Source organism: Erinaceus europaeus, chromosome 5 (genome assembly GCF_950295315.1).
Source record: "Erinaceus europaeus chromosome 5, mEriEur2.1, whole genome shotgun sequence".
Classification (NCBI taxonomy): Eukaryota; Metazoa; Chordata; class Mammalia; order Eulipotyphla; family Erinaceidae; genus Erinaceus; species Erinaceus europaeus.
The window spans coordinates 119,305,059-119,328,866 of NC_080166.1; the positions used below are offsets into that span (position 1 = coordinate 119,305,059).

The following is a 23,808-nucleotide window of genomic DNA, read 5'->3' on the forward strand; positions in this document are numbered from 1 at the left end:
TGCTAAACATATCTTAGTCAACTAGAATCTGATTAAAATGCTTTTAAGGTTCAATATCATGCAGATAAAGATCCACCTATCACTGTCCATCATTCTTGTTATCTTGTGTAGCATAATACAAATTTTAGGAAGTTAAATTGATACTGATCTAATCCAATATACATTCAGGGACACCTAACACTGGCAAAAACGCTTCATCAGTTGCGGGGAATTCAGAAACAATGGAGTGGTCATCAACTGTGCTTACAACTCACTGGACTTGAGGCACTTATTCACAAATAACCACAGCTTAAGATAAAAGGGAAAGCACGGCCAAGACAGAGACAACATCCTTCCAGGGATATGGGAGATAAAGCTCAGGCTGGAGATACTAATTACTCACCCAGTAGAATGCATGCCCAGCCCTGCTGTGCATGAGGCCCTAAGTTCAATCCCCTCCACCACAGAGGAGCTCCAAGGATGGAGTTTTCTCTTGTCTCCATCTCTCTATTTCTAATTCTCGTCCTCTCTCAAGTAAGGAATGAAAACAACTGGGAGAGGAGCCCATTAAGCAACATCATGCAAGTATGAGGCCCAAAGTTCATTCCTGGCACCACATGAGAACTCAATGTAGGAAAAAATCGTCATAAAAATGATTCAGTGTTTGTGTTCAAGATCCACTTATCCTTATGATTTTATATTTAGTGTTTCCCATGTAACTGGATGTACATATACATATATTTACAGCTCTTTTATATGTAACAGCTAAGTCAACCTATTTTTAATGTTAAGATAATTCTTCCTAGTCATTTTTCCTAAGCAGTTTACTTTTCCATTGGTATTTCCTAGAGAGGAGGTCTGCTTTGTTCAAATGACTGAGAAACAATTCCTCTCTGTGCTTTTTTTTTTGCCCCCAGGGTTATTGCTGGGGCTTGGTGCTTGACTATGAATCCACTGATCCTGGAGGCTATTTTTTTCCCTTTTTGTTGCCCTTGTTGTTTATCATTGTAGTTGTTGTTGTTATTGCTGTCATTGTTGTTGGATAGGACAGAGAAATTGAGAGAGGACAGGAAGACAGAGAGGGGGAGAGAAAGATAGACACCTGCAGACCTGCTTCACTGCCCCTGAAGTAACCCTCCTGAGGTGGGGAGCCTGGGCTCGAACCGGGATCCTTACACTGGTCCTTGCACTTCATGCCATGTGCACTTAACACCCTGTGCTACTACCAAGCCCCCACAGCAGGTGCTTTTACCAAGTTTCCTTCATGACGAGAAGTAGTAAATTAAGTTATTTTGGTACAAAAGCTAAGACTCTCTCACTAGAAAAAAGAAAGACATGATTAAACAAAAGAAGGGCAGTGACATACGTCACAGAAATGTACTAATGACCTGAACTTAATAGAATCACTAGGACCAAGTGGTGATGCACCTGGTTGTGTGTACACATTACCATGTGCAAGGACTCAAGCCCAAGTGGCCCTTGAGGAAGCTCAGTAAAAGCTTACAGGAGACTGAGGGAATTGGTGGGGAGCAAACCCTTCTTAATTCTTGCCAGAAAGCTTAGCAACAATTTTACTGCTGTAAGATGAAATACAGAAATAGTGTCACATTAATTTCGGAACTTAAGGACACATTTCTGAACAGAGAGCTGAAGAAGCTACCCAACTGCTGCTTCCTCTTCTGGTGAAGTGCACAGGGGGAGGGTTGGCAGCTAAAGATGTTCAAAAGACGAAGCTGTGAAACAAAAAACAGCTAAAATTTACTGAAACATCCCATCCCCTCTAGATGGCAAGCATACTAAAACTAAGAAATGGGTTCTAGGGTGGAGAGATAGCATAATTGCTAGCAAAAAAGTCCTTCATGCTGGAGACACCAAAGGCTCCAAATTCAACCCCCAGCATCACTGTAAGCCAGAGCTGAGCAGTGCTGTGGTAAAAAGAAAAAGGGGAGAGAGAAATGGTTTTGGGGTAACAATCATAACAAGAACACTAGCAGGAAAACATGGTCGAGTGACGAAAAAGAAGGGGCTGTAAAATCTCTTGATAAGACTTAAAATTTCTGGGAGTATGGACCTAGGAACATTATGGGGTACAGAAGGTGGAAGGTCTGGCTTCTGTAACTGCTTCCCCACTGAACATGGGCATTGGCAGGTCAATCCATACTCCCAGCCTGTTTCTTTCTTTCCCCAGTGGGGCAGGGGTCTGGAAAGGCTGGGCTCCAGGACACATTGGTGGGGGTCCTCTGCCCAGGGATGTGGTTTTTATCTAATGGGGTGAAACCAATGTTCATAGAAGACTCAGTTCCAGCCATGACATCATCTTCCCAGACAATAACTTGGGTCCACCTGTATATCAGATGTCAGGCTCAGGAAAAAACTAGTATAGTCATAGGCCCTTTGGAATATAACTAAAATAGGCCTACTAGCTACTTCCAAAACGGAGACCCCAAATCTTCATCTGCAATATTCCAGCCTTTAGGTTCAAGATTAGCTAACAATTTGTTTGGCTTTATATGTTAACTCTTTCTTCAGCCACCAGGTTCCAGATGTTACCATGATGTCAACCAGACTTCCTTGGGCAGACAACCCCACCAATGTGTCCTGGAGCCCTGCTGCCCCTGGCTTCTTACCTGCAGGAAGGTTACATCACAAGTGGTGAAGCAGGTCTGCAGGTGTCTCTCTCTCCCCCCTCTCTGCCTTCCCCACCTCTCTTGATTTCTCTCTGTCCTATCCAACAAAAAAACGACAGCAATAACAACAATAATAACAACAACAATAAACAACAAGGGCAATAAAAAGTGAAAAAATAGCCTCCAGGAGCAGTGGATTGGTAGTGTAGGCACTGAGCCCTAGCTATAACCCTGGAGGGAAAAAAAAAGAAAAAGAAAAAGAAGCTAATAGCAAGTGTTTAAGAGGTTGTAAAATAAGCAGAATCTCCAAGCACTGAGGGTGAAAATGTCAATAGGAAACAGAATCTGGAAGTCCCTTCAGAAAGATAACATTTAGTTACCTGCATAAGATTCAATGGTCTCACTCCTAGGTACATACAAGAGATGCAAATGCAGACATCAACACAAAACTATGTGCATATGAAGCTTTGCATGGGAACTCCCCCAGTTTTAGTTCTAAAAGTCGTATATCTTAGCCTTATTAAAAACAGAAAAAAGTTAAAAACTCAGACATCCACTATGTTAAGTTAAAAACTCAAATATCCAAGTAGTGGTGAATTTATAAATAGTGATGTATTTATTTAAGGGACTGTCATTCAGCCATTTAAAAGAACTGTTTGGAGAAAGGAAATAAAGAAAAAAAAAAGGATACCAGGAGTACTGGATTCAAATCAGCACTCAGACCCAGCAACAATAACCCTGGTGGCAATAATAACAGCAACAAAAAATCATTTGGCTTTGTGTTCTTCCAAAACACCTATGATGAAGTCTTAACATTGCCCCTAACATATGAATGTATTTAGAGAAATCTTTCAAAAAAATTTTTTTAAATATTAATTTTCGCTTTTGTTGCCCTTGTTGTTTTATTGTTATTGTTATTATTGTTATTATTGTAGTTGGATAGGACAGGAGAAATGGAGAGAGGATGGGAAGACAAAGATAGAGGGGAAGAGAAAGATAGACACCTGCAGACCTGCTTCACCTCTTGTGAAGTGACTCTCCTGCACGTAGGGAGCCAGGGCTCGAACCAGGATCCTTACGCCGGTCCTTGCACTTTGCACCATGTGCGTTTAACCCACTGTGCTACTGCCCGACTCCCTGTGTATCTCTTTCTAACACATGCATTCTATTTTTATGTGATGATTAAGTCTTAAGTAAATAGGTATTTTTAAAATGGTAAAAAAGCCTAGCCAGGGGGAGTGTCTTCCAGACACCTACACACATGGGAACATGAAGGTTGTACCTATGTGTCAAGAGATTTAAACCATTAACCCTCTAGATACAATGGAGAAAAATTAAGACTAGTTATTTCAAGCTTTAAAAAGTGCTATCAGGAATTTTTTTTATGTAAAGCTTATTATATCCATTAGGCAATTTACCACAAAGTAAGGTATCCTTGTAGCTTTATAGTTCATTTTTCTAAACTTACCTACAGCTTGATTTATAATCTACAGGATTACGTCACAGCCCCCACACATTGTAATATTTCTCCATTAAAATACTTGCCTCATTTTTCAAATTTAGATTGGAATTCTTCACTCTGGGATTACACATCTTTGACACATCTTAACCACTCCTATGCACATATGCATACTAACATACTAATTCTCCCACACAGTCTCCTATCTCTAGCTTAGCACTCCATATATTAATGCACTCTATCTAAACATGCATATACATAGTCTGACCTCTGTAACTGGAATCTGACGTTCCTCAGGGCATGCTGTGTGCTTGCTTTGGAATCTCTTTCTCTGTTAGCCACAGTGTATATATTGCAAACAGTAAACTTGTAATAAAGATTTGTTCAAATTGAAGAAAAGAAAGATTACAGTGTTTCTTTCCTTTTGAAATCATAGAAATGTCCTAAAATTGATTTGATGATGATCGTACAACTCTAAGAGAATTGTCTCCACTGGATTTACTCCTTATAAATGGGTGAACTGCATGGTCTATGAATTGTTATCACTATAAAGCTGTTATTGAAGAGCAAGACAAATACAGACAGAGCACTATGGCTAGTCAGCTTATTAACTAGCTCCTGAAAGAAACATTGAGACAAGACAGAAGGGAGAGGATATCAGACAGTAGATGGATGACTGCATTAGCCCTTCTCAGCCCACAAGCTAATGACTACAAGAGAGGGATTCCTAGTGTCAGTCGGCAGTGCAGTCACTTGAGACTAGTATGAAGGACCAGAATGAAAACTGCCTCAACGGGAGTGAAGAGTGGAATTGGAGACAGAAGAGGAGGAGGAGACTAGAAAAGCAGAGCCTCTGGCTTCACTCAGCACAGCTGAGCTCAAAACACATCGACTGAGCATACATCCCCACTGCCATGCTAGCTCTTGCAAAACGAAAATAAATGAGGCCTAGTCCCTGCCAATACCAGCAACAGAAACATGAAAAAAAGTCCAATATAATGTGCTCGGTGGTGCAACAGAAATGAACATACCGTACTGGAAGGAGAAAAACAGGGGTGTCAGAGCCCAGTCGGGTTGACTAACAAATGGGCTCTTAAAAGAGGTCAATTTAGGGAGTCGGGTGGTAGCACAGCAGGTTAAGCGCACGTGGTGCAAAGCACAAGGACCGGCATAAGGATCCCAGTTCGAGCCCCCGACTCCCCGCCTGCAGAGGATTTGCTTCACAAGTGGTGAAGCAGGTGTCTATCTTTCTCTCCCCCTCTCTGTCTTCCCCTCCTCTCTCCATTTCTCTCTGTCCTATCCAACAATGATGACCTCAATAACAACAACGACAATAATAATTACTACAACAATAAAACAAGGGCAACAAAAGGGAATAAATATTTTTTAAAAACTTAGAAAAGAAGAGGTCAACTTGACCTGGATCATAAAGGAAAAAACAAAAGTGAGGAGAGGCAGTTCTGGGAGGAAGTTGCTTACTGTCTTGAGCAAGACAAGTAGAAGGGGGTGAGGTGGTAGAGACGCAGACCCCAAGGACTTGATAGACATAAGGTGCTTGGTCATTTTCCTTCCTGACTGCAAGGCAGAGACAATCAAGACTTGCTATGTGGAGGATGCATCAGAGAGGAACAACACAGAAGACAGAATTATCAGGTGGGAGCCAGAGATAGCGAGGACAGTTATGGGAGCAGGTCTGGAGGGGTGCCAATACATTCACATTACAAAATTGGGTCGTGTGGGGCCAGGTGGTGGTGCACCAGGTTAAGGTCACATGTTACAATGTGCAAGGATCCAGGTTCAAGCCCCCTGGTCTCCACCTGCAGGGGAATATTTCATGAGTCTCTCCCTCTCTCTCTCACTCCCCTCACAATTTCACTGTCACTATGTAATAAACAAAAATAGAATACATTTAAAAAAAACTTGCAAATCATGTCTTGCTGATGGATCAGTAAAGAGTGATTCTTTTAAGTTACAGAAAGAAGAAAATGCTTACATCACTGAAAACCTCCCAGAAAGCCATGCCCTATTGAGATGATGCATACCTGGGAATACAACAGTCTGCAGGGACTTCAGAAAAATCCTCTGCCCTCTAGAAGGAATATAAGTACGTTTGGATCAGAAAGGGTCCATGGAAGGCTGTGCTACAGAGTGGCTAGACAGCCTATGGGGACACTCCCTACGGTCAGCAAGCCACTCGCAACAAGATGCAGGATGCATACTGAAGACTCGAGGACAGAGGACACACAGCGCTGGTGGGAAAGGCTGCCAAGCAGTGGAGGAGAGGCTCCGAGCCTAAGGTTCTGACAAAAAGTCTTGTCTGAAAAGGGAAAGGGGCAAACACTGTGCACACAGGCACGTGCACACACAAGCCTTCCTTAACTTATTACAGATGTGTCCATGATCTGGAGATCACGAGTGGAAGAAACATTCCGCTGATGATGATGGCTCACTGACATTATCTGTTACCCAGGCCAGAAAGGGAAACTAGTGACAGTTGTTTTGTTAATGTTTTGGAGTTGTGAAGAAAATGGTTTAAGGTGAAAAAGGAACACATTTTTACAATACTGAACGACACTCTAAGAACCGTGGAAATCAGCACTGACCAGACTGAAGTAGAGGGAAGAAGCATTAACTCAGGCAGTGAGTAGAGCAGAAAGAAGTATTTCTGCCTGCCCTAGTCTAAGATGCTTCAAAATTAAAGTAATTCAATACCAAGAGCCACAGTTAAAAACAATAACAGCTAACCTGGATTGAATTCTTCCTGTGACATGCTTTATAAATTTGAACCTAAACCAACCAAGAGGAGAGAGGCAGGTATTTACTGAGCCAAATACTGCACCAGTTTCTGGAGTATGGAGCACAGATGGAAGTCCCTGACTGAGGGCCGGAGGGGAGGGGGCCAGCCTACCGCAGAAGTGAGGGCATAGCTGAGCAGGAGGGTCATCCACTCACCAGTCACTGCAGCCTAGACAGGCAGGGTGGAAGAGAAGGAGCAGCAGAATGGGCGAGAGAGGGGCTGAGACTGTAACTCCCTCCCCACCACCTCCCCCATCCAGGCAAGATGTGTGCAGAAGCAGGACTCCCAACTCCGCACCCCATCAGGTACTGGTGTGAGAGAAAATAGAACACATTAACTTCAAGTTCATCCAGCTCAGTAATATGAGGGGAGGATCACAGTGGATTTGAAAAGAATCTTCCAGAGCAAAACAAATAATAACAATAAAAGAAAGCTAAGAAAAACTCCCCTAAAGATAAGAGAACACAAGGAACAACATGTATCTTTTTTAAAAAAAAAAAACCAAAAACTAAATTGTAGCCTTAGAGAAACTTGGAAAGATATTAAAATGATAAAGAACAATATGCTATGAAAGAGCAATCAAAAATCATGAAAACACTGAAAATTAAAACAATGGAAGTACAAAAACAGAAAACAATAATTCAACAGAAGGGTTAGAAAGGAAGTATAGGGCCGGGTGGTAGCACAGTGGGTTAAGCACACAAGGTGTGAAGTACAGGAACCGGCATAAGGAACCGGTTCGAGCCCCCAACCCCTCACCTGCAGGGGGTCACTTCACAAGTGGTGAAGCAGGTCTGCGGGTGTCTGTCTTTATCTCCCCCTCTCTGTCTTCCCCTCCTTTCTTGATTTCTCTCTCTCCTATGTGGCAGCAATAACAAGGGTGACAACAAGGGCAAAAAAAAAAAAAAAAAAAGGAAAATGAGCCTCCAGGAGCAGTGGATTTGTAGTGCAGGCACAGAGCCCCAGTGATAACCCTGGAGACAAAAAAAAAAAAAAAAAAACAACAACAACAGTGTAAAATAAAGATGGAAAACATGAGATAATACATCTAAAAAAAACAGTAGACACAAATAATACATGAAAGCAATATGGGTAGGGGTAGACAGCATAATGGTTAAGCAAAGAGACTTTCATGCCTGAGACTCCAAAGTCCCAGGTTCAATCCCCTACACCACCATAAACCAGAGCTGAGCAGTGCTGTGATTAAAAAAAAAAAAAAAGCAATAGTAGAAATGTGTATCACTTTGAGAATTCTAAATTCCAAAAAATAAAACTTCCAAGAAGAAAGAAAAATAGCAATTAACAAGTTAGAACACAAGGCAATTGACTGTCCAAAGCTGCAGGGATACACGAGTATTCAGACTGTGTGATGAGAGAACAGCCATGTGTGATGCCGAGGACTGAACCTGGAACCTGACCTGTACAAGTCCTGTGCTCTACTCACCACTATACCTGAAAAATTCTAAAACACATCAGGTAGCTAAAGCTTTCAGGTCTCCAACAAAATAAGAGTTCTCTGTATGATACTAGGTAAATATAAGCAACAGCAGAAGTCTTTAGGTTTTGAAAGAAAATACTTCTCCACTTGTTGCTATGCTTTACATTGGTTTGGTCTCACCCCTCCGCCTCTGGGAGATTTGGTTTAGCCCCTGCTAGTTTCGTGCACCCCCTTGTCCCTGCCCCCAGAAGCCCTACGGACTTCCAGAGTCCCGGCTGCAGGAGCCGGGAGGAGAAAGATGGAGAAGCACATGGTGTGGTGATTTGCCAGCTCGTGAATAAAGATTAAACTGCAGCTTCTCAGCTCAGCCGTGTGTCTCTGGTCGTCTCTGTTACCCGCCCATGAAGCCAGCCCGAACCTTAACGACATCCACTTAGAAATTTTAATTTGATTTTATTTAGCAAATTCAGACAAAAGAAAGTTTCCTAAGTGCAAATCTGCTCTCCTCAAATGCTCTCCTAGGAAACTACCAATAACGGACGCCAGCAAAGCAAATTCTGCATCCTGAAACAGAAGGTCTGGAACACAAGGCAGCCACTAAGTGCTTTCTGCAGGATTCTCTTTTCCTCCAGTTTGAGACTTTCCTGCCCAAACCACTCAGTCCTCTCCCACTTCTGAGACTATGCTTTGAACTAAGGGAGGAGAAAAATGTATCTAGGTGAGGCTATTGCTCCCTTCCAAACAATATGAAGTCCAGGAAGACAAGCTTTATGGTAGGTTCTCATATACAATGACAAATCAGACAGGTATCTTCAAATCTCTATCAACTGCAGTCAATGAGAACAGGATTTAAAAGTTGAGATTATTCATGCTCATCTTCATTGTCAATTAAAGAAAGGAATTATACAGATCATCAGGTCACAAGGATAATAGCTTCTGTTGAGTTCTGTCAGAATTGGTCATGAATTCTTGCCTGCAGAGTTGATCTGGGGCTGCCATGACTCTTTCTTGCTTTTAACTCCTTATTTTCTCTTCTTTCTGTGAGCTTGACTCTCAGTGTCAAAAAGTTCACCAAATCTACCTCCTAAGATTCATGGACTTCTCTCCATCTCCTCTGCCAGTTACCACCACCTCAAAGTATTTCCTATTATTTCTGGTTATCTGCAACAGTTATTTAAAGGGTTCTTGGCTCTAGTCTGCCTTACTCCACGCATTCCTGTCTCTCAGCCCCTTCTCCAAACTTCAGTCCATCTGGCATATGTTTAATGAACTATAATCAAGTCAATTCTTTGCTTACTATCTTTTAATAGCATCATCTTGGGATAAAAAAGCAAGCTCCCTACTCAGCTTCCCAGTTCATCAGACCATTCTTCTCTTTCTCCTCACTCTCTGACAATGCATTCTAGTCACAACAATTTTCACATGTAGCATTTTTTCTGAAGGAGTCCCCTTCCTTCTGCTCCCACCATTTCCTCAGCTCTCACTTCCACACTACAGATCCTTTGCCTTTCACACCACACATTACATCCAAGAACCTTTTCTTCTACATTTGGGTTAGAGTCCCATCCTGTGCTCTCCTGAGCTCAGAAGACCTGATCATCATACTGCTTAATGACTGCTTGTAGAGACTCTCTGACCGTGGTCATGGTGTACCCTCAGTGCCTAAAGAAACTTGACACGTAGTACAGGTGCTCAGTAAGTGCTTGTTAAATACAGAAATAGTGTTTCTCCAAATAAATAAAGGAATAGTTTGGTAGGCTTGTGCACAAGTCTGGAGTCATGGAAGTGGACTCTCTCGGTCTGGGCCAAAGAAACTTGAATTCCAGGGCATTTTAGGCAAGCTCGGGATAAAGAGAGTAAGCTAGAGACAGGACAAATTCTTTTTTTTCTGGATGAACAATGAAAATAGAGTCATTGGGGGTTGGGTGGTGGAGCAGCGGGTTAAGCACACATGTCACGAAGCACAAGGACCTGCATAAGGATCCTGGTACAAGCCCCTGGCTCCCCACCTGCAGGGCAATTCACTTCATGGGCGGTGAAACAGGTCTGCAGGTGTCTGTCTTTCTCTCCCAGTTTCTGTTTCCCCTCCTCTCTCAATTTCTCTCTGTCTTATCCAACAACAACAACAGTAATAACAGAGATAATAATAAATACAACATGGGGAAAATGTCTTCCAGGAGCAGTGGATTTGTAGTGCAGGCACTGAGTCCCAGCAATAACCCTGGAGGCAAGAGAGAGAGAGAGAGAGAGAGAGAGAGAGAGAGAGAGAAAGGAAGGAAGGAAGGAAGGAAAAGGAAGGGAGGGAGGGAGGGAGGGAGGAAATAAGAGTCATTAACTATGTCCATTCCAACAGTATGGGAAAATAGGTCATGTGGGGAGATACACTACAGCAAACAGGCTCTTGTGAAGTCCCCAAGGTAAGTCCCAAGGTCAGTCAGTACCATTAAGACACTAAAGGAACTGTAACTAGACCATGTTCTCTTTTACCATCTCAGTAATTCACCAACTTGCCTTACATGAGTGTTTCTCCATCTGACTCAACTCTGTCTTGGTTAGATGCTATGCAGTTCTTGTGAAATTAGGTAAAATCATAGTAAAAATAATAAAGTACCACTTAGCTGACTGCACAGGAACCAGCACTTTGCCCACTGTTTCTCATCTAGTCCCCTCCTCCTCTGTCTTAGAAGAATCACTGTCCTGCATCTACTCCAAGGTTCACTCTTCTGCATGGGCTCTTGATCTCATTACTTAGCAGTCACCTGGGGAGCTTGCTTTAACAGTTTCCACCTCTGGCCCATCAACTTCTCTCCACTGGCCATTCCCTCACACTCATGTGTCAAACTACTTCTACCCCTTCCCAACACACTCGAAAGATAGAAAATGAAGTTCAGACCTGCCCCCTCCAGTTACTACCCATGGCTCTTTCTTCATCAGCACATTTTTAGAAGCATCGGTCTGTTCTCATTGCTTCCACTTCCTCACTGTTCATTCACTTCTCAACCTACTGATATGTGATTTCCACACCCACATTGTACTAAAATTGTTCATTCAAAAGTAGGTGGCCAACTGCTTCCTAATTTCTAACCCCAATAGTCTTTTTGAATTTTTATTTGTTCTTTCCTTTGTGGGGGCTTTTATTTAAAAAAAAATTTTTTTTTCTTTCAACATTCTCTACTTTGAAAATGCCCTCTTACTTAAATTCAAATGCAACGTTTTCCTCATTTCTACTATCCGCCCAGCCAACAATATTATGGTTTTTGTAAGCATCTTCAATTGCACCTTAGATGACAGGACAGGTTTTTTCTCTTGATCTTTTTCTCACTCTGGCAGCCCTCTCTCCCCCCCCCACACCTCCACCTATCCTCATGGTTTCAATTCACATCTGGAAAGAAAGACTTGCAGATTTGTATCTCTGGGTCAAACTTCTCTCTAGTCCCAGTTCAATTCCGATCTCATACTCTGCACATGTTAATTAGCTCTCTCCCAGGACCTAGCCCTTCAGATCTTCCACTGCTTCCTACTAAGGGATCCGTGAAAAGAGCCCATCTCAACCAAACTGAGCAGCACCTATTCTATCAGTCGCTCCCCCCACCCCTTCCTGTGGCAGGCACAGATTCTAAGATTCTAGCTTTTCTCCTTCTCAATCCAGCCAAATCCAATTGCCTGTCAAAATTCAGCTCAACTTAACTTATTTAGAAATCTTCTCAGAGCCCCTCTGTGCTTGAGATGGGTTGGATACACTGTCTTGTCTATTTTCTGTGCCTGTTTCCATCAAAATTTATCTTTTTAAAGTTTATTTATTTATTTATTATTCCCTTTTGTTGCCCTTGTTGAAAAATTTATCTTATTTGTTGTTATCACTGGTCTCAGTCTCTCTCTCTCCCTCTCTCTCTCTCTCTCTCTCTCTCTCTCTCTGTGTGTGTGTGTGTGTGTGTGTTGCCACAGACTCATGGACCAGATATATGTTTTTTAAAAATTCTATGAATCCTGACCACAGAGCACCTTGTCCATAAAACATCTTGGAAAAACTACTATTGAAAATCTGAATGAATGACAGACTAAGTAAAGGAATAGATCCAAATATCTCAAAGCTTGGAGATTTCTGAAACAGTAGTTGGTCAACACACTACATCCCATAAACAACTACTCACTTTTATAAAACGTGATTTACTGGGGACCAGGGGAGGTAGTTCAACATGCCAGATCACAGGATTTCTAACAGAGGTTCCAAGTTCAATCCTGGTACCTCTGTAAACTAGAGTTAATTGGTATTCTAGTCTCTCTCTCATAAAAATAAATAAAACAAAACTTTTAAAACAAGGGTTTGAGTAGAATTTTAACATTCTCTAGTTCCTAAAATATAATTTGGCTTAAGCAAGACCATGTAATTGGAAGAATAAAGTAATAGTATAAAGTGTTTTATTGGCACACAGACACACATACTCACTTACACATGTCTACAGCTGCTTTTGCATTACAATGACAGGGTAGCAGAGACTGACCCACAAAGCTTCCAACACTTACTACCTCACCAGTAATTTGCCCACTTCAGCTCCAAAACCTCTGTGGATTTTTCATCTGCATAATGAGGCAAACAAAGATAAATGCTACCACTGCCACTGCTGTTATTAACAATGATTGACTAGATAGTAATATGGAGAAAACCTCTCTATTCTCATAAGCTAGGCATTGCAGTGGGGTGAAAGATAATCAACATGTAAAAGAAAAAGGAAAGTAATTTCAGACCATGGCAAGGACAGTTAAGGAAACAAGCAAGATAATATATTCGAAGTATCTGAGAGGAGTAATTGCAGAGAAAGTCATGTAGGAGTTTTTTTTCTCTCTGCAGCACTGAGATATGTGTTGAAAGCTAAGGGGCCCTGGAGGGTGTTGGAGCAAGTTCACCCTAAAAGGCACGATGAGTACAGGACCCTTTGACAGAAAGGTCCTGACATACCCGAGCAGTGACATGTGTTGAAAAAAGAGAATAAGATACAGACAAGGACAGGTAAGAGGTAGAGGAGCCTGAGCCTTAGAGGCCAGATGAAACCTTTTTATATTTCTTGGTTACATTTTGAATGTCAGACACTATATAGAGGGATGCATTGGATCGACCTTCTCGTGGTGCATCCCGTGAGTACCCATTTATTGGGGAAACTGACAATCCTTCCTAGCTGACTGAATCCACATGGATCCCAGTCACTTTCAAAGCCAGCAACAAGCAGTCATCAGGCTCAACCTGACGCTGTTGACTGGCTACGGAAGAAGGGCAAACGCTAGAAGAAGAACTATATAGAGAAGCTTCTGCTTAATCTTTTCAATAGCCCAGTGTTTTAGGTTCTGGTGTTGTTCTCCTTAATTGATTGACTGATTGATTGGTTGATTGATTAATTGACTGTAGAACCAGGGCCCTGTGCATGCACAATTTCACTCCTACCTAGTGACTTCATTCGGATAGAGAGATGGTGAGGGGGAACACTAGAGCACCAGAGTTTTCCTCAGTGCCAGAGCTCAAACCTGGTTGTGTGTGTGTGGCAAAGCCCATGTCTTACCTGCTGAGCTTATCCAGCCCCTTGTCTTCATTTTAGAGATGGAGAAACCAAGCCTCAGAGAGAGAGATGCAGTAGTCAATTGGGCATCTGTCTGTCTGGCCCACAGCGTGAGGAATGAAGTCTTCCCATCTGCTCTACCTCACTTCCAAAATGCACACTCTTAACTTATGAATTATTATGATTACAAAATCAATACATGATTTTTCCAAAATCTAGAAAATACTAAACAGTGCAAAAAAATTCATTCTCTTATGTTCATTCTCTCACAATAGTTTCCTTGTTCTCCTAGGCTCCCAACAGTTATTTTCCATACTGCTGTTCATAACTCTCTTCAGAATATAAAACCATTATCAACGCTCTACTCAAAAAGCTTAAGATTTTTAATGCCGTACTTGAAAAAAAAAATACAGACTTAGCCTGGCAATGAGAGCCCACCACAGTCTAGTTCCATCCTACTCATCTGCCTTCCATACCTCTAGAGTGGGCCTCTTTCCTTAAGAAGTCACACAAAACTATGTCTCCATCAGGCTCCCCCTTGAAGGCCTCAACTGTGTCTCCCTATTCATTCCTTGGGTCTCCCTAGCCCAGTTCTCATGGGAGCTCATACTTGCCAATTCAAGGTAAGCTGGCTCTTGACCTTCTGTCCCTCTCACAGCTACTTCCTTCAGCAAATCACAGTGCTTTTGCCTTGAGCCAGAGTTAAGGCATCTGTTTACTGAGTGAATTGCTATTTCACCAGCTCCTATGCCTGCTGTCACTGAGCTCTATTAGAATGTGAAGCAGTGAGAAGGTCCTGCTGATCTTGAAGGAGGAGGGTGTTTCTAAGACGATTCCTGTTAAGAATACCTTGCAGACAGTAAATTCAGAAAAAAATGGCAACTTCTGTAGCTTTCTGCTGGATTCTTTAGGTTTTTCTATGTATACTATCATATCATATGCAAATAGTGAGAGCTTGACTTCTTCCCTTCCTATCTGTATTCCTCTGATTCCTTTCTCTTGCCTGATTGCTATATGAGGGGTAAACAATAGGAAAGCTATCAGGGGAGGAGAAAGAATACGGAGTTATGGTGGTGGGAATTGTGTGGAGTTGTATCTCTCTTATGGTTTTTGTCAGTGTTTTCTTTTTATAAATAAAATTAAAAACAAAAAGAAGCACAAGTACTAGCACAAGGATCCCAGTCCAAACCTCTGGCTTCCCACCTGTGGGGGGGGGGGGAGCGCTTCACAAGCAGTGAAACAGGTCTGCAGGTGTCTATCTTCCTCTCCCCCTCTCTGTGTTCCCCTCCTCTTTCCATTTCTCCCTGTCCTATCTAATAAAATGAAAAAAAAAAAAAGGAAATTTCTGATACAAATCAGAAGATTCAAAAATAGGACATAGTTTGACATAGGTCAACATAAGGAAAAATATAAGGTGAAATATAATTTCACCTTAGGAATAAAAACATGCTGATATTTTTCTAAATTTCTGACCCAGTGTCCATTTAGACTTCTTAACAAATAGTGCTTATGTTTTAAATCACTCCAACCTAGTTGATTTCTCTTCAAGATAAGTTATATTAATTGTCTATAAGTTATCTTAATTGTCTATAGTTAAAATTTGGTAAGAGTGATACTGCCTAAATAAAAATTGCCAAAGTTTTTAAATCAAAATTTACCACAAGTAAGAAAGTTTATACAGTGTGAACTACAAAATAAAATATTGATATTTTTTTTCCTCCAGGGTTATTGCTGGCCTTGGTGCCTGCACCATGAATCCACCGCTCCTCCTGGAGGCCATTTTCCTTCCTTTTGTTGCCCTTGTTGTTGTAGCTTCGTTTCGGTTGTTATTATTACCATTGTTGATGTTGTTCGTTGTTGGATAGGACAGAGAGAAATGGAAAGAGAAGGGGAAGACAGAGAGGGGGAGAAAAAGACAGACACCTGCAGACCTGCTTCACCGCCTGTGAAGCGACGCCCCTGCAGGTGGGGAGCCAGGGGCTTGAACCGGGATCCCTACGCCGGTCCTTGCGCTTTATGCCACATGCGCTTAACCCACTGCGCCACCGCCCGACCCCCAATATTGATATTTTAATAAGAATTCTAAGCTGCTAGAAACTCTCCCAACTTTTCCATTGTTATTAAACTTCCCTTTGTTTTACTTTATGAAAGAGGGCAAGGGAGAAACCACAGCATCACTTGGTTCCGGCAGCGGAACTTCCTGCATGCGCGTCCTATTTACTCCAGCACTGCGCTATCTTCCTGGTCCCCAAGCTTCTTTTTTTTTTTATTTTTTTTCCTCCTCCAGGGTTATTGCTGGGCTCGGTGTCTGCACCATGAATCCACCGCTCCTGGAGGCCATTTTTCCCCCTTTTTGTTGCCCTAGTTGTTGCAGCCTCGTTGCGGTTATTATTGCCGTTGTTGACGTTGCTTTTGTTGTTGGATAGGACAGAGAGAAATGGAGAGAGGAGGGGAAGACAGAGAGGAGGAGAGAAAGACAGACACCTGCAGACCTGCTTCACCGCCTGTGAAGCGACTCCCCTGCAGGTGGGGAGCCGGGGGCTCGAACCGGGATCCTTACGCCGGTCTCTGCGCTTTGCGCCACGTGCGCTTAACCCACTGCGCCACCGCCCGACTCCCGCCCCAAGCTTCTTTATCTGATTGAATTGCTCTGGGTGCTTCTAGAAGGAATATTCTGATTTTGTCTTCAAACATGTCTCTTCTTTTTTCTTCTTTTTTTATTTAAGAAAGGAGACATTAATAAAACTGTAGGATAAGAGGGGTACAGCTCCACACAACCTGATCTCCATATCCCATCCCCTCCCCTGATAGCTTTCCCATTGTCTATCCCTCTGGGAGTATGGACCCAGGGTTGTTGTGGGTTAAACATGTCTCTTCTGACCCTTTATCCCTATCCAAAAATGTTATAGCTCTTTCAGGTTGCACGTGCACACAGAAAAACAATGTTTTCAGCAACACTGAGTGTATCTATCTTCATGAATACGAATTACATCCTGACATACTGAACAGGCTAGTATTTCTTACATAATGCTTTGGGCACAAGAGAAATCTTTTTTTAAAAAAAATAGGACATTAAAACATGTAGCCTGACTATGCACAGAGTGGGAAGAAATACTGTCTTTTCACTACTTAGAGGTGAGAAATCCAACGACAAATTGTTTTTTATACCATCTTGGGTTTCACTAGTATAAATTTTACATCAAGCTACAGGACAATAAGTCTTGCTGAAATATGAGTACTTAAATAGCATCTTGAGTTTCATGCCCACGTGTGAGGACAATAAAACATCAGTCTTAAGCATGGCTATAGAGTTAGAAAGAGTATTAAAAAAAAGAAGAAAGAAAGAAATGGCACAAAAAGTAAAGAAGTTATTGGGTTCATTTGTTTTTAACAGATATAGTCACATTAAAATCTTTGTGTTATGGATCTTAGTCCTGGTATACGATGGTGGAAAGGACCAAGGCTGGGGAGAGAGAGCGCCTTAAGGACAACTGTTATGGGGAGATGAGAAGTTGTACCTACATATCAACAACTGTATCATTAACTGGCCCCCACCCAATAAAGTGGGGAAAATAGCTTAAATTTTAACAGGCTATCTAGAATAACCTGCACTGTAGAAACAAGCATGTGCTGAATCTCACTTAAGCCACTTCAAAGTTAGAAAATACCGAATGGTACCCACACACCTTATTTCCCAGGCCTAGACTTTCACTGGCCAAAGAATTTCAAAATAGTCTATATACTATTTCAGTGAATGGGAGCACTCTTAAGGGTAGCAAATAATATTCCAATGGAAGTGTCAGCAAACTTTTTCTTATGGGAGCAGAATAAATAGTTTAGGATTTTGGAAAATGTGTTGTAACTACTCGACTCAAAGAGTAATTATAGACAAAAGGTGAACAAATGAGTGTGGGTTTGCTCCAATAAAATGGATTTGCAAAAAACGGGCATCCAGCCAAAGGATCATGATTGTCAGCCCTGTTCTAAGGCACAGGAAATCATAAACCTGCTCTTTACCTTATAAAATAGAGAAGAGCTAAACAGATTCTTCACCAATGTAGGTGGGCACATGAAAGAAAATGCTCATTATCACCTGTTCTCAAGGACAAACAAATCAAGACAACAATGAGATTATCGCCTCACATCTATGAGAATGGTTTATATCAAAATGGCCAGAAGTAACAACAAGTGCTGGCATAGAAAAAGAAACCCCAATGCCCTTTTGATGGAAATTTAAATTAGTCCAACACCTGTGGAAAACAGTATAGAGTTTTCTCAAAATCTTAAAAAACAGACATATAATCCAATAGTTCCTCCCCTAGGTAGCTATGTGATGAACACATAAATACTAACTCTAAAAGACAGTATGCACCTATGTTCAGTGTAATGTTATTTATACTTGATAAGACACAGAAACAACCCAAGTACCTAATGGCAGACAATGAGTTGATAAAGAAGTTGTGGCATATGAAACAATGAAACACTGTTGCATTATAAGAAAAGATAAAATCTTCCCTTTTGCTACAAAATGAATGAAATTGGAAAGGATCATACTAAGCAAAACAAGTCAAAAGAGGGATATGCTCAATCAGAGGTAGGACATCAAAAAATAAAGTAAGGTAATGGGTGATGTTACACAAACTCTCGGACTCTTGACTGAAGAACTGAAGTTACCAACGGGCCAGGCAACAGGGAGAGGTGGCATAGTGGGACAAGTAGCTAAACAGGTGGAGGGAGCCCAAGGGACTGTTGGAGAGGAATGTCTGAAGAGGTGCTGGAGTTTGCCCCAAACAGATACAGTTTCATAAACCAGTATTAGTAACTAAATTCATCAAATACATACACAGTTTCAAAACAGATACTGCACTACACTAAGATCTAAAATAGGCAGCTCAGGGTATAGTCTAGTTTGGGGTTAAGAAAATGTTACAGTCTAGGGTTGGCAATAATTCAGGGTGTTAGAGCACAGGCCCACATGCCTGAGAGCCAGGATTCGATGCCCAGCAAGCCCTATGCCAGAGCCAAGTGATGCTCTGGTCTCTCCACTCCTTTTCATTACAAGAAATAAATCTTTGCTAGTGTTTGACTCTATGTATGACTTGCAAACTTCAGAACTTAGGAGAAGTTACACCACAGACAATTATGGCCAGTTAAAGTCTAAAATATTTTTCAATTATTGAGAAATCATTATTGGATTACAAAATTGTAAGGTTTCATGGTATAACTTCACACGTGTGTGTGTGTGTGTGTGTGTGTGTGTGTGTGTGTGTGTGTGTGTGTGTGTGTATGTAACTCAGTGCACCCACCACTAAAGTTCCTATCTCTCCCTCACCCTTTCTGATAATCACCACGGTTTTTTACAAAATCTAAGACACAGTTTGATTACTTTTATTTTATTTTATTTTGCCACCAGAGCTTCATTAAGGTATTATGCCTGCACAAGTTCATTACTCCCAGTGAACTTTTGTTGTTGTTTTTTTACAGATCATAGGAGAAGGAGTGAAGGAGAGAGGGAGGGAGAGAGATGCACTCACCCACATTTGTGAAGTTTCCCTTTTTGCACTGGGAACTCATACCAGAGTAAAGAATGTGCCCTACCAGCTACCTCCCAGCCTCAATTTATTTTTGCCAGCTTACTTGGTAAAGTCTAAAACATTCACTATTTGCCTCTTAGAGAGAGGTTTCTGAACTGGGTGTACAGTATGTATGAGGAAGAGAGAAACTACAAGTGAGGAGGAGGCTTTGACTTCTATAATTTGAAGGTGACAGAAAAGATGGCAGTTGCAGAAAAATCTACATAAGGAAAATCTACCTACATATCTACAAATGGAAGAATGTTATGTTATGCATGTACAAACCATTGTACTTACTGTTGAATGTAAAACATTAATTCCCCAATAAAAAAGTGAAAAAAATTAAAAATAAAATAATAAAATTTTTAAAAAAGAATTAGAAAAAGTCTCCTACTAGGGTCTGGCGGTAGCACAGCGGGTTAAGCGCATGTGGCACAAAGCGCAAGGACCAGCATAAAGATCCCAGTTTGAGCCCCTGGCTCTCCACCTGCAGTGGGGTCACTTCACAAGTGGTGAAACAGATCTGCAGGTGTCTATGTTTCTCTCCCCCTCTCTGTCTTCCTCTCCTCTCTCCATTTCTCTCTGTCCTATCCAACAACAATAATAATATACTAATACTCACAGCAATGTTAAAAAAAAAAAGAGCAACAAAAGGGGAAAAAAATAGCCTCCAGGAGCAGTGGATTCATGGTGCTGGCACAGAGCCCCAGCAATAACCCTGGTGGGAAAAAAAATTTAAAAAAAGAAAAAGATTCCTACTAATGGGCGGCAGGTACTCAGATTGCAGACAGTTGTCATCATCTCATAGGATTACTATTTCTTTTTTTTTTTTTTTTAGTGTTTTTAAGTTTATTGACTTTTAGGGGGATTTATGGTTTTTGTTATTTTATCATCTTACTGTTATGTTACTAAACAACCAAATTTGCATATTGGCTTTCAAAAAACACAGGTAGACAAATTTAGAACTTGATAGTGTTCTCCAAAATTTTAAGCTTTTGTTTTCTCCTCTCAGAACTGCAACATAGATAAGGATTCCTGCTAGTTTTGATACTGAATATATGGATGATAAGGTCTGATATTAAGAAATGTAACAACTGGTGTAATCCCAAAACAGGGGGGTAAAATATTGCTCTGCTTGACTGCCTAACCCATTCACTTATCTAAATGCCAGTGTAGAGCACACACCTCAAGTCATCTTAATTATTAGCAAGTAGAAAAGGCCCAAAAATGAACAGTAAAACCAAAACTTAACAGAGGGCAGTCTGCAAAATAGCAATTTTGTTTAACAAACTGGGCTTGGTTAAAGCATGCCTGCATGGTTGTGGGAGTTTTAGAGCTGAAACCGGTGCATTGCAAAAGCTGTGTAAATAATGCGAAACTTCGATTTCATAAAACACTGTCTCCTCATGTTTTGTAAAGTACCTATCTCTGTAGAACCTATAATCATGGAAAGCTCAGCACTGCTGCTAATGACATTTGTAGAAATAGAACTTTCACAGTAGTGCATTATTTTTCATACACGTTCTATGTTAGGAGAGGGAGTAGAGGTAGCACAGTTGTGGTTAGAGGGCAAAACACTCCACGTAGCCTGAGGAGAGCAAGCTGGAAAGCTTTGGAGACTGTACTATCATATTACATTCCTGATGTAATCTTGATGCCCTGCTATGTTATCAGTTGTCGTTTTCGCCGGGCTGGCTTCACGGGCAGGTAACAGATGACCAGAAACTCGTGGCTGAGCTGAGAACTCAGTTTAATCTTTATTCAGGAGCCGGCAAACAACCTAATCACCACACAATGTGCTCCTCCATCTTTTCTCCCCCGCTGCAGCATCAGGAACCCAGGAAACGTAGGATAGGGAAGGCTAAACCAGATCTCCCAGAGGCAAGGGGGAGTGAGACCAAACCAAATGTATCTGAGTCACAGCACCAAGGAGCACATTGTGTGGTGATTAGGTTGTTTGCCGGCTCGTGAACAAAGATTAAACTGCGTTCTCAGCTCAGCCACGAGTTTCTGGTCATCTGTTAACCGCCCATGAAGCCAGCCCAGCAAAACGACCATCAGCGGCTCAGAAATAAAAAAAATTAAAACTATTCCAGGGGGAAAAAAAAAGAGTATCTTCATTTTGTGGTATCTTGAAAAGGTGATTGCTACATCTCTGGAATTATGGCCTGTATAATGTGACCATGCAGGCATGCTTTAACCAAGCCCAGTTTGTTAAACAAAATTGCTATTTTGCAGGATTACTATTTCAACGCTTAGCAGGCATAAACAGCAACTTGACTTTGTTACCTGTAGGATCAGGGTTGTAGAGACTGGCAGCTGTAGTTATGGGTCCTGGTGGATGGATGGCACTTGCAGATGACCTCTGACTTGCAATCAGAATCCTGCTTTTTGCAGATGGTAACCGAGACATGGCACCCAACCCTAACTGGGGCTTAAGAAGCATGGAAGGTCGGTAGAAAGTTGGAGGCACTTCATAATGAGTATAGGAAGGAGAACAAAATTCTTCTTTCCCAGGGTGTTCTGTAACCTATAAAAATGATCAGAAATGCAATCAGAGAACCTCAAATTATCCAAGGAGACCAAACATAGCTGGGAGACCAAGGCTCCAACAATGACCAGTGTGGCATTATTTACTTGCTCCATTACAGATCACTGATCTAAGAGTTGGGATCCAAGTTAACAACACAGAGGGAAAAACTACTTTAAAAATGTAATGTTATACGAAACCATTGCTTTTTGTCTAAGTAGTCAATCTGTAATAATGTTAATGAATACTGAGAATGTTGAATACTGGATTATCTCACTCATGAGAGGACTCAAGAAACAAGGACAGAGTGGGCTGGCAGTGGTGTACCTGATTGAGCACACATATTACACTGAACAAGCATCCCAGTTCAAACTCCTGATCCCCCCACCTGCAGAGGGCAAAATCTAATGGTAGTGAAGTATTGTTGCAGGTGTCTCTCTTCCTTCCTATCTCCCCTTGCCTTTTAATTTCTTTCTGTACTACCAAATAGATAAATAAAAAAGAAAAATTATGTAAATATTTATAAAGAAGAAGGAATAAAGAAACAAGGACAGAAAGGGAAAACATAAAGTACAAAGTTGGACTGGGTTTGGTGTATTGCACCAAAGCAAAGGACTCTGGGGAAGGAGAGCAGGGAGAGTCGGGAGAGGAGGCAGCGCTGGGGTGCTGGTGCATGATGGTGGAAAGGACCTGATCTGGGGGTGCAGACACCTATCATGGAGAGATAAGAAACTGCATCAATGTGTCCACAACTGTACTGTGAACCATTAATACCCCAATAAAATGACAACATAAAAGAAATAGTAATGTCAGTGATGCAAAGAAAGAACTGACAAATATTCAGAGAACTGAGGAAACGCCACTGTTCTAACAAAAAGAAAAAGACACATTAAATAAATGAACATCGTGTACTAAGGTCAAATCTTTACTAGGTTACTTAGGAATCAAGATCTGCATTGCTAGTGAAGGGGGAAAAACTTTTTGAAACAACAGAGAAGTTAACTAAACTCTCCATTTATTTACTATTTATCATGACTCTGTAACTTACTTCCAAAAATTAAGAATAGGAGACTGCCGGCTACCTGCGGACTGTACTTCCAAATAAAGTGGTGCGCCAGGAATTCCTGGGCAGGCTTCACGAGGATGGAAGGTCCAGAGCAGATTCCGCTGACTACTGAGTGCTTAGCACTGAGACCAGTGTCTAGGATATAGCCAGAGTCAATACATAAGTATTTATTTTGTTTATCTTAATGAGAGATATATAAAGAAAGTGACAAAGAGAAAAGAAAGAGACCAGAGTAATGCTCATGTCTAGCTTATGGTGGTACTAGGACCTCAGAACCTCAGGCAAGAAAGTCTTTTGTATAACCATTATGCTATCTTCCCAACCCCATACATATTAAAGAAAGGAATAGGTTCCATTTCTATTCCAAATTTCTGCCATAGTAACTGTTCCCTTTAGTTAACCATTAGAACTATAATGGAACTTATAGCTACCTCAATATAAGCAATTCTATACTCAACAGTCGCTGTTCACACTGGTTCTTCATATTAAAAGAAGAAAAAAAATGTTTTCAAAATCTTTAAGTTAAAAAATTGCCAGAGGCTTGGGAGGTGGGCGGTAGTGCAGCGGGTTAAGCGCACGTGGCGCGAAGCGCAAGGACTGGCTTAAGGATCCCAGTTCTAGCCCCCAGCTCTCCACCTGCTGGGGAGTCACTTCATAAGCAGTGAAGCAGGTCTGCAGGTGTCTATCTTTCTCTCCCCCTCTGTCTTCCCCTCCTCTCTCTCCCTTTCTCTCTGTCCTACCCAATGACGACACCAATAACAACAATAATAATTACAACAAAAGGGCAACA

The 23,808-nt window shown here is 41.5% G+C and overlaps 1 protein-coding gene across 2 annotated transcripts in view; it reads right to left on the minus strand.

Moving 5' to 3' along the window:
- MTUS2 (microtubule associated scaffold protein 2) overlaps window positions 1-23,808 on the minus strand; it is a 411,436-nt gene that overhangs the window by 288,867 nt on the left and 98,761 nt on the right. For both annotated transcript variants that reach the window (XM_060191674.1, XM_060191673.1), the window contains exon 3: window positions 21,712-21,952. In XM_060191674.1, coding sequence (XP_060047657.1) covers window positions 21,712-21,952 — 241 coding nt within the window. The remainder of the gene's footprint in view (window positions 1-21,711; window positions 21,953-23,808) is intronic.